The sequence below is a fragment of the Scyliorhinus torazame genome, chromosome 5 (assembly GCF_047496885.1).
Source record: "Scyliorhinus torazame isolate Kashiwa2021f chromosome 5, sScyTor2.1, whole genome shotgun sequence".
NCBI lineage: Eukaryota > Metazoa > Chordata > Chondrichthyes > Carcharhiniformes > Scyliorhinidae > Scyliorhinus > Scyliorhinus torazame.
In genome coordinates, this window is record NC_092711.1 from 88,513,779 (window position 1) to 88,525,779 (window position 12,001).

Consider the following 12,001-nt stretch of genomic DNA (forward strand, 5'->3'; position numbering starts at 1 on the left):
TTCCATGGAATTCCACATCCCGCCTCATGAAACGCCGATATTCCAGAAACAGCAAAGCGGCTTGGTAAGACGGTGCAGGTTTTTGTATGGGGTCTCCCTCTGTTAGTTACACTGTGGCTCACAGCGCAGAGATATGTGGCGGTGTCTGTAACTCGCGCGGCTCTCACAGTCAGGATACTGAGCTTATTGTTTCCAGCGATTGAAGCTGTAATCCTCCCGTGTTGGTCGGTTCCTCTTGTGGCCATCACCAGATGCTGGGGTGACTGGTTCGGGTAATGTCTGTACCAGCTTACGAGGTTAAAACCTATACTGCTGGTGCAGTTCATGGACACGTTACCCGCTTCACTAACAACCATCCACCCAGGGAGCTGCAGCATCGCAGCTTCTCCGCTCACCTCCGTGCAGATCAGAATGAAACACAGCAAAATGCCAGTGTGAACCCGAAGCATTATCAGTTAACACGCAAGACCGAGCTCGGCTCAGAACCAGGAGATGAATACTATATTCTGAAAAATTAACGGGGTGCCAAACACTTACTTCGGGTTCACTCAGTGACGTGTTTCTGTTGAACTAACTAAATGAGCTGAGCTTCCTTCAGGTTTAACCACCCATTCTCCACGTTTCACACTGACACCAGCTCGCACTGAGAGCACACACCTGACCTCCCACGTTAAATAATTTCCATACATCACACTGCTCTCTGGCGGTGTATACTGGTAAGTGCACGGTGCAATTATTCACTTGAACTGCCGACAAGTTGCATAGTAACGAATGAGAACATATATTCCCTCCTTCCTGTTATAGCTACTTTCTTGCGGGAGAGACTAAATCTCACCTTCATGTCTGCTGTCCAAGGATTGCGGTGCCTTTTGCTCACTCACTCTTCCTGCAGCGTTGTTGCACACTCCTCACTCACTCTTCCTGCAAATCTGACCACTCGGTTTGACAAGAAGGTCCTGATGAAGGTCCTTATATCTTGTTCTAATTTGAACCCGTCAAATGCGAACTCGTCTATCTATCGGACATTTGTAACAGTAATAGCAACAGTGAGAACACATGATAATAAATAACTTTTTTTAAATTTCAAGTTTCATATCAGTGTTAAAATAATGTTTCTGTTTACGCACTGGCTCCCTCCATCACATTTTCTTCACTATATATATTCACCCAGTCTCTCACTGCCCTCTGGTGGCAGCGACAATCATTACAATGTGCGCTTCAAAATACCTGTCCCATTTCTGGAACAAAAGGCCATAAGACATTGGAGCAGAATGAGGCCATTTGGCCCATCAGGATTGCTCCGCCAGTCAATCACAGCTGATGTGTTTCTCATCCCCATTCTCCTGCCTTCTCCGTATAACCCTGATACCCTTATTAATCAAGAACCGATCTATCGCTCTCTGGTGTGGGGCAGCTGAGGCGCAGCGAGGTAAGAAGCACGTATTTCTTGCGGCACTAGCTGCCGGAAGGGAAGTGTTTAAAGGGACAATTAAAAAGGTAAGAGAGACAGACAAGGTGTTGGTATCGGACGGGGACGGGGGACGGGGGGGGTACAATGGGGTGGGGGGCCGCGGTGATCGGGGGGGGGGTACAATGGGGTGGGGGGCCGCGGTGATCGAACCGCAAGCGAGGGGGTCTGCTCAGACCGGGCGTGTGTCGGATCACAAGGTGGGGTCGGGTCAAACCAGAGGGCCTCCGAAGGAACAAAGAAGAGGGTATGGGAGGCGCAGAAGGAGTGTCGGAGCGGAGGGAGGAGGGTCAGATTGGACTGGAGTTGGGGGGGGGGGGGGTCAGGCATTTGGCCCATCCAGTCTGCACCGACCCTCTGAAAGAGCACTCTACCTCGGCCCACTCCCCAGCCCTAAACCCTGCAACCCCACTTAACCTGCACATCCTTGGACATTAAGGGACAATTTTCGCATGGCTACTCCACTTATCCTGCACATCTATGTTGCTGACTGTGTAGCCTCTGGGATGGCCACGTCCCGATTACAAAATGGACACTTGCAAAGACTGCAGGGAAAATTGGACAATGTTAAAAAACAAGCAGGTGCAAGCTCTGTCTGTTGATTAGAACCTTAAACTCTCAGACAGGACAGAAACTACCAAGCAATCTACATACTAATGAGCCATCTCCGGGGGCAAAATGGAAACATTTAGACACACAATGTTAAGGAAGGCTCCCCGGCGTCAGAAGAGGCTAAGACAAAGCAGACTAACAGTCACCAGGACACGCCCAGCGATCAGGGAACCACCCACCTATTGGAGGAAAATCGATACGACTGATTGAGAAAGACCCAATTAGTTGAGGTCAAGTTCAAGGCCCGCCCAGCGGACTTCCGGGTGCGGGCGGACTTCCGGGTGCGGCTATGCAGAGCTAGGTCGCATATTCGGTAGCTCCCGCTTGGAACGGACTTTTGGGCTCTTTTACAGGGCCCCCACGGCATTGGTTTGACATTTCCCGGTGTGGCAGGAAGACTGCAACATTCCCCTGACAGTGTCGCCCAGGAACTTTATATCTTTTGGTTACCAGACCCGGCAGAAACAGTAAAAGATTTGGCTGCAACAGGATAAACAGGGCCTCTTCCAGCATGCAGGCGGGGGAAGGGCAAGCTTAAAGCTGCAAACTGACCTGAGGGCCTTTATCAAAGTTGAATTCTAACAGCAGAGGGAACAACTGTGAAAAGATCTCACCAAGGCCGCTGAACATAGAACATAGAACATAGAAAATACAGCACAGAACAGGCCCTTCGGCCCACGATGTTGTGCCGAACCTTTGTCCTAGATTAATCATAGATTATCATTGCATTTACAGTGCAGAAGGAGGCCATTCGGCCCTTTGAGTCTGCACCGGCTCTTGGAAAGAGCACCCTACCCAAACTCAACGCCTTCACCCAACACCAAGGGCAATTTGGACATTAAGGGCAATTTATCATTGGCCAATTCACCTAACCCGCACATCTTTGGATTGTGGGAGGAAACCGGAGCACCCGGAGGAAACCCACGCAGACATGGGGAGGACGTGCAGACTCCGCACAGTCAGTGACCCAAGCCGGAATTGAACCTGGGACCCTGGAGCTGTGAAGCAATTGTGCTATCCACAATGCTACCGTGCTGCCCTTGAGAACAAATAAATCTACACTATATCATTTAACCATAATCCATGTACCTATCCAATAGCTGCTTGAAGGTCCCTAATGTTTCCGACTCAACTACTGCCATACGCACTGCATTCCATGCCCCCACTACTCTCTGGGTAAAGAACCTACCTCTGATATCCCTCCTATATCTTCCACCTTTCACCTTAAATTTATGTCCCCTTGTAATGGTTTGTTCCACCCGGGGAAAAAGTCTCTGACTGTCTACTCTATCTATTCCCCTGATCATCTTATAAACCTCTATCAAGTCGCCCCTCATCCTTCTCCGTTCTAATGAGAAAAGGCCTAGCACCCTCAACCTTCCCTCGTAAGACCTACTCTCCATTCCAGGCAACATCCTGGTAAATCTTCTTTGCACCTTTTCCAAAGATTCCACATCCTTCCTAAAATGAGGCGACCAGAACTGTACACAGTACTCCAAATGTGGCCTTACCAAAGTTTTGTACAGCTGCATCATCACCTCACGGCTCTTAAATTCAATCCCTCTGTTAATGAACGCGAGCACACCATAGGCCTTCTTCACAGCTCTATCCACTTGAGTGGCAACTTTCAAAGATGTATGAACATAGACCCCAAGATCTCTCTGCTTCTCCACATTGCCAAGAACTCTACCGTTAACCCTGTATTCCGCATTCATATTTGTCCTTCCAAAATGGACAACCTTTTGAAGAAGAAGGTTGGCCGAGGAGCTGAAGAAGCGGGGACGAGTCTTCCGGGGGCGGCCATGGAGGAGTAGGTCGCGCATTCGGCAGCTCCCATCTGGAATGGACACTTAGACCTTTTTCAGGAGTTTCCACAGACATTTTGGGGTAGATTGGTGAAGCGAATACTGCCAAAAGGATTCCCTCGAGAGACTTCCGGTTGCGGCTATGCGGAGCTAAGTCGCACATTCGGCGGCTCCCGCAAAAACGGACTTTTGGGCTCTTTTCTGGCCCCCAAGGGCACTTTTTCAACGTTTCCCGGTGTGGGAAGGAGTTAATAATAGCTCCCCGTCAGTATATGGCTTTAACTAGGAGCGGGATGACAGAAAAGGTGGTGCTGGACCCGAAGAAGGGAGGGAAGAAGGACAAAATGGCGGCGGGCGGAGACCAGGCAGCGTGGAGGCAGTGGGCGGAGGAGCAACAGGAGGGTATCCAGCACTGCCTCAGAGAGATTAAAGCGGACCTGCTAGTGCAGATGAAGGCTTCTATTGATAAGCTGCTGGAGCCACAGACGGCCCGGGGGGTGGCGATTCGAGAGGCACAACAAAAGGTCTCTGACAATGAGGACGAGATCTTAGTCGTGGCGGTAAAGGTGGAGGCGCACGAGGCGCTCCACAAGAAATGGCAGGAGCGGTTCGAGGAGATGGAGAATCGGTCGAGGCGGAAGAATCTGAGAATTCTGGGCCTCCCGGAGGGGCTGGAGGGGCCGGACATGGGGGCCTATGTGGTCACCATGTTAAACTCGCTGATGGTAGCGGGGTCCTTCCAGGGTCCCCTGGAGCTGGAAGGGGCCCATAGAGTGTTGGCAAGGAGGCCCAAGGCTAACGCGCTTCCGCGGGCAGTGCTGGTGCGGTTCGATCGGTTCATCGATCGGTAGTGTGTGCTCAGGTGGGCCAAGAAGGAGAGGAGCAGCAGGTGGGAGAATGCAGAGGTTCGGATATATCAGGACTGGAGTGCGGAGGTGGCGAAGAGGAGGGCCGGGTACAATCGAGCGAAGGCGGTGCTGCACAGGAAGGGGGTGAGGTTTGGCATGTTGCACCCGGCGCGACTGTGGGTCACCTACAAGGACAGGCACCATTATTTTGAGTCTCCGGAGGAGGCGTGGGCCTTTGTTCAGGCCGAGAAGCTGGACACAGACTGAGGGTCGGGATGGGCGATTGGGGACTGTGGTGGATATGTTATGCCTATTTTTGGTTCGGGGGGGGGGGCCTCTGCATTGTTTTGGGTCTCTTTTTCTCTGTGTTTTTCTCTTTCGGGTTGGGGAGGGTGGATGGGGTGGGTTGGGCACTGTTTTGGTTGGTGGCGGGGCCTGGTAGGTGGAGAGCGTGGGATTTATTTCCCGTGCTGAAGACTGGGGGGGGGGGACCGGGGCGGGGAAGCGAGGATTGTCTCCCGCGCTTAGAACAGAGGGGGAGAGCCTGTGAATGAGGAGCGGGAGAGGAGGGTGTGCCACACAATAGGAGTCGAAGGGGAGGTGGGAATGGCTGGGGTCAGCAGGAGTCAGCTGACTTGCGGAAGTACAATGGGGGGAGTAAACCAGCTAGCATGGGTCCTAGCCAGGGGGGGGGGGGGGGGGGGAATCGAGTTGCTGCTGCTAAGATCAAGGAGGAGCTGGAGCGAGTGGGGTGGGTCGAGACGGGGGTATGCCACTGTGGGGAACGGGCCGGGTGTGGGGTGCGGGTGCGTGGCTGGCCGAGGAGGGGTCACGGCTAGTCGGCGGGGGAGCGGGGCTGGTAGCCCCCTGATCCGGCTGCTAACCTGGAATGTAAGGGGACTGAATGGGCCGGTTAAGCGGGCCCGCGTGTTCACGCACCTGAAGGGGCTCAAGGCGGATGTGGTTATGCTCCAGGAGACACACCTGAAGGTGGCAGACCAGGTAAGACTGAGGAAAGGGTGGGTAGGTCAGGTGTTTCACTCGGGGCTTGATGCCAAAAATCGAGGGGTGGCGATCTTGATGGGAAAGAAGGTGTTATTCGAGGCGTCGAGCATTGTGACAGATAATGGCGGTAGGTACATAATGGTAAGTTGCAGGGAGAGAGGGTGGTCCTGGTCAATGTGTATGCTCCGAACTGGGACGATGTGGGTTTTATGCGGCGTATGTTGGGTCAGATCCCAGACTTGGAAGTGGGGGGCCTGATAATGGGGGGAGACTTTAACACGGTGTTGGATCCTGCACTGGATCGCTCCAGGTCTAGGACGGGTAGGAAGCCGGCGGCGGCTAGAGTGTTGAGGGGATTCATGGACCAAATGGGAGGGGTGGACCCTTGGAGATTTGCAAGGCCGGGGGCTAGGGAATTTTCATTCTTCTCACATGTCCATAAGGCTTATTCTCGAATCGACTTTTTCATTTTGAGTAGGGCGCTGATAGCGAGAGTAGAGGATACCGAGTATTTGGCAATAGCCATTTCGGACCACGCCCCGCATTGGGTGGACTTGGAGATGGGGGAGGAGAGGGACCAGCGCCCGCTGTGGCACTTGGAGGTGGGGCTGTTGGCGGACGAGGAGGTGAGCGAGCGGGTCCGAGGAAGTATAGAGAGGTACTTGGAGACCAACGACAATGGGGAGGTCCGAGTGGGGATGGTATGGGAGGCACTGAAGGCGGTGGTGAGGGGAGAGCTGATCTCCATCAGGGCCCACAAGGAGCGGAGGGAGCGGGGGGAGAGGGAGAGGCTGGTGGGGGAGATGGTGAGGGTAGACAGGAGGTATGTGGAAGAACCTGAGGAAGGATTCTTGAGGAAGAGGCGCAGCCTCCAGGCCGAATTCGACCTGGTGACCACCAGGAAGGCGGAGGTGCAGTGGAGGAAGGCCCAGGGGGTGGTCTACGAGTATGGGGAAAAGGCAAGCCGGATGCTAGCTTCGGAAGCGGGACGCAGCTAGGGAGATCGGGGGAGTTAAGGACAGGGGAGTGAGCATGGTGCGGAGTGGGGCTGGCATAAGTGGGGTCTTCATGGACTTCTACGAGGAATTGTACGATCCGAGCCCCCACGGGAGGAGGGAGTGATGGGTCGTTTCCTGAACCAATTGAGGTTTCCAAAGGTGGAAGAGGGACTGGTGGCGGGACTGGGGGCCCCGATTGGGCTGGAGGAGCTGATCAAAGGGATAGGAAGCATGCAGGCGGGGAAGGCACCGGGGCCAGACGGTTCCCCGGTCGAGTTCTATAAATAATATATGGACCTGTTGGGCCCGCTGTTAGTTAGGACCTTCAATGAGGCAAGGGGGGGGGGGGCTTTACCCCCGACGATGTCCCGGGCACTGATCTCCTTGATCCTGAAGCGGGACAAGGATCCCCTGCAATGTGGGTCTTACAGACCGATTTCCTTGCTAAATGTAGATGCCAAGGTGCTGGCGAAGGTCTTAGCCACGAGGATTGAGGATTGTGTGCCGCAGATCATCCATGAAGACCAGACGGGGTTTCTGACGGGGAGACAGTTGAACGCGAATGTGCGGAGGCTTTTGAACGTTATCATGATGCCGGCGAGGGAGGGGGAGGTGGAGATAGTGGTGGCGATGGACGCTGAGAAAGCCTTCGATAGGGTAGAGTGGGGGTACCTGTGGGAGGTGCTGAAGAGGTTCGGGTTTGGGGAGGGGTTTGTCAGGTGGGTTAGGCTGTTGTATGAGGTCCCGATGGCGAGTGTGGCCACAAATAGGAGGAGGTCCGAGTACTTTCAGTTGCACCGAGGAATGAGACAGGGGTGTCCCCTGTCCCCCCTGTTCTTCGCACTGGCGATTGAACCCCTGGCTATGGCACTGAGAGAGTCGAGGAACTGGAGGGGGTTGGTGCGGGGTGGGGAGGAGCATAGGGTGTCGCTTTATGCGGACGACCTGCTGCTGTATGTGGCGGACCCGGTGGGAGGAATGCCAGAGGTAATGAGGATCCTTAGGGAATTCGGGGACTTTTTGGGGTACAAGCTCAATATGGGGAAGAGCGAGCAATTCGTAGTTCAGCTAGGGGACCAGGAGAGGGGGATTGGCGAGCTCCCACTAAAAAGGGCGGAGAGGAGCTTCAGGTATTTGGGGGTCCAGGTGGCCAGGAGCTGGGGGGCCCTGCATATGCTTAACTTTACAAGGCTGGTGGAGCAAATGGAGGTGGAGTTCAAGAGGTGGGACGCATTGCCGCTGTCCCTGGCGGGTTGGGTGCAGTCAATCAAAATGACGGTGCTCCCAAGGATTTTGTTCCTGGTCCAGTGCCTCCCCGTGTTTATCCCGAAGGCTTTTGTCAGGCGCGTTAACAGGAGTATAATGGGGTTTCTGTGGGCGCGAGGGACTCTGAGGGTGAGAAGTGTGTTCCTGGAGCAGAGTAGAGATAGCGGGGGGGCTGGCGCTGCCCAACCTCTATGGGTACTACTGGGCCGCCAATGCGACAATGGTGCGCAAGTGGGTGATGGAGGGGGAGGGGGCTGCATGGAAGAGGCTGGAGACGGCGTCCCGTGTGGGTAAGAGTCTGGGGGCGCTGGCAACGGCGCCGCTGCCGTTCCCTCCAAGGAGGTATACCACGAGCCCGATGGTGGTGGCGGCCCTCAAAATTTGGGGGCAGTGGAGGCAGCATAGGGGGGAAGTTAGGGCCTCGGCGTGGACCCCATTACGGGGGAACCACCGGTTCGCCCCAGGAAGAACAGGTGGAGGGTTTTCGGGGTGGCACAGAGCAGGGATACGAAGGTTGGGGGACCTGTTTGTGGACGGGAAGTTCGCAAGCTTGGGTGAGCTGGAGGAGAAGTACGGGCTCCTCCCCCCCCCCCCCCCCCCCCGGGAACACCTTCAGGTACTTACAGGTAAGGGCGTTTGCCAGACGGCAGGTGGTGGAATTGCCACAGCTACTGCCACACACAGTACAGGACAGGGTGCTCTCGCGGGGGGGCGGGGGGGGAGTGGGGAAGATCTCGGAAACTTACCAGGTGATGCAGGAGGAGGAGGAGGCCTCGGTGGTGGAGTTGAAAGGTAAGTGGGAGGAGGAGTTGGGAGAGGAGACCGAAGAGGGGACGTGGGCAGATGCCCTAGGGAGGGTGAACTCTTCCTCTTTGTGTGCGAGGCTCAGCCTCATACAGTTTAAGGCGCTGCACAGGGCACACATGACCGGGACAAGGATGAGCAGACTATTTGGGGGTGAGGACAGGTGTGTTAGGTGCTCAGGGAGCCCAGCAAATCACACCCATATGTTCTGGGCATGCCCAGCGCTGGAGGAATTTTGGAAGCGCGTAGCGAGGACGGTGTCGAGGGTGGTCGGATCCAGGGTCAAACCGGGCTGGGGACTCGCAATATTTGGGGTGGCAGAGGAGCCGGGAGTGCAGGAGGCAAAAGAGGCCGGAATTCTGTCCTTTGCATCCCTGGTAGCCGGGCAAAGAATTCTCCTTGAGTGGAAAGATACGAGGCCCCCAAGCGTGGAACCCTGGATCAGCGATATGGCAGAGTTCATTAAATTGGAGAGGGTGAATTTCGCCTTGAGAGGGTCGGTACAAGGGTTCTTTAGGCGGTGGCAACCGTTCTTAGACTTTCTGGCAGAACGATAGACATTGGCCAATGGCAGCAGCAGCTCGGGGGGGGGGGGTTTGCTTTATTTTTGTTTATGTTATTTACACTGGAGGGTCTGAGGGGGTGTATACACCTGTTGTCTTAAGTCGGGGTGTTAATGTTAATTTATTATTTAGGTACGGGGGGTGGGGGAGGAGTTTGGGGGGTTGCTTTTTTAGATTGTGTTTTGTACTTAACCCTGTTGGGTTCTTTTTTCTTTCTCATTTTGTTGTTGATATTTTATGAAAACCTTTGATAAAAATTATTTTAAAAATAAAAGTTCAAGGCCCGCCCAAAAGCGCACGGAGCCCTTTTCAGTATAAAAGATATTCCCCAAGGGAGAATCTTCCTTCTTTGGCTTTGGCTCTCAGCGAAGAGAGAGACGAGCCTAGCAGCTGCACCAGACCAAGTAAGTCCCATGTCAATGCACGCTACGAGATTGACACTCCTAGTGGCTACACTGTAAACAACTCAACCCATCAGCCTCAGAACCGAGCAACGGCCATTGTTCCTCTCACTGACTGGGCACCCGAAGCTAAGTATAGGCTTTAGTAATAGTGGTAGTCTAGTTTGTAGAGTTTATGCATGAGTAGATTTGACTGTGTGTAAATGAATGAGCATTGCTTTTGAACATACTAACTGGTGTATCGTGTCATTGATCAGTATTCGGTTCTGAACCTTGTGGCGGTGTCGAAAGATACCTGGCGACTCTTGAGCAAACATAATTAAACAAAGCCAAATTAAGAGCCAAACAAAGAGAGCAACAACGGCTCAGTATATCATCAGATTCGCAAGGCCTAATGTTCATGCAAAATACAGAGTTCTCATCCAAACACCCATTGTTTACAACAATGCCCACCAAATTCATTAGAATTTCATTTGTTCCAGCTCTGGACGAAACAACTGCCCACCTCACATAATAAATAAGCCTATTCCTGTCAACCTATTTAGCATGGAGATGAACAAATTCACTTTGTGGCTTTCGATCTGCGCCATCAGGATGAATTGGAGTCCAATGAGCTGTGAGAAGATTTGTTGAATTGAAGAGAAAAGGAGCTTACAGGCAATTGGATGTGACTCGATGACGTTGTGAGCAATGTACCAATCAGCAGGCACTCGGATGTGACTTAACCTCTTCTCAACTCTTGACGAAAACAATTTCAGCCTCAACCAGTTCTGCTGAAAGCTGCCACGATCTCGCTGCAAACATGTCACCTGTTACTTTGTATTTATTCCTCACAGCGGTCTCGCTTTTAACCGGTAAGTTCACAAGTTGCTCAACTCTTTATGTCACAGCTTTTCTACACATGATATTCTGTCAGGCGCACTGCAAGGGGGGTGGGTGTGGGTGGTCGGACAAATAGATTGACGCCAACTTCGAAAGGTCATCCGAATTTCGCTGGTCCCAGCACGGAACACTGCTGGAAGTCGGCACATTTCCCGAGGGGATGAGAGCGGAAGAGTTGGGTTGAGATTGAAGCTCCTCTGGTGCCAGTGAATGACCTTGACAAACAGCAGACTGTCAAACACACAGACCGTTAGTACTTTGCGCTTCCAGTTACAGTGACTGAAGGTGAGGACCGGATCTCGTTAGAAAGAACGGAATCTTTGTGTTAGAAGATTTATTTAATCCGTCCAAACATTTTCCCGTTGCAACCACTAAGCTGTGGAAAATATATTTCTATTGTCTCGTCTGATCATTCTCTGAGGTTATTATTCAGGATGATGGGACGAATCTGCGGTATAGACTCAGTGAATTCGCATTGTTTAATTTATAATCATTCTGGGTTCTTACAGGACATTGTCGAGGAGATTCCGTTTCACAGATACCGGCTTCAGTCACAGTGAATGAAGGAGATGATGTTCAGTTGTTCTGTAATTATACAGCTACAAGCACGAGCAATCCTTACCTATTCTGGTACCGTCAGTATCCCAGCGGATCCATGGAGTACCTGCTGCAGATTAGTAAATTCACCGGGAATACCGAGAGATCTCCAGGGGACCGTATTTCAGCGGAGCTCAATGATACAATCCGCACCGTCCGGCTGAGCGTGACTAATACAGAGCTGACAGACTCCGCGGTGTATTACTGCGCGCTGAGACCCACAGAGACACAGAGCTGGGCTGAACGTGTACAAAAACTGTCACCACTCAGCATAACAGAGCGTTAGGCAAACACTGTGATGAACGGCGAGTCTGAAATGGAGCCTGAAATCGAGGTGAGATCTCAACTTTTCAATTCTAACTTACACTTTTAGCACTAATAAATTTATTGCCAAAATAAAGCAATGGAAGGGGGCAGTTTCGAGAATGAAAATTAGAATATTTATAGAGCTTCAGGTTCCAAAGTATTTCACCATCACTGTTACAACAAAATGTAGAAAACCCAGCAGATAATTGGACTCAGCATATCATCCCATACAATAATATTTAACCGTCTCGCTGTTACAGTGATTGTGATTGGTGGATGGATATTGGACAGGGCGTCTCTCCTGCTCTTTTTTTGGAAATGGTGGCCATGCGATGTGAATACCTCCATTGGTATGTGTTTCACTGTGTCTGCTTCGCACAGAGATACATTCCGGAGGAAGGCAGTGTCCTCAATTTAACATATCATCCAGAGGCCAGAAACTCTGA

The 12,001-nt window shown here is 52.5% G+C and overlaps 1 gene segment (V, D, J or C); it reads left to right on the forward strand.

Moving 5' to 3' along the window:
• Positions 1–10,572: 10,572 nt before the first annotated feature.
• On the forward strand, positions 10,573–11,535 carry LOC140417778 (T cell receptor alpha variable 9-2-like). The segment is given in 2 exon segments: positions 10,573–10,624; positions 11,162–11,535. Coding segments are annotated over 2 exon segments (426 nt in total).
• The last annotated feature ends 466 nt before the right edge of the window (positions 11,536–12,001 follow it).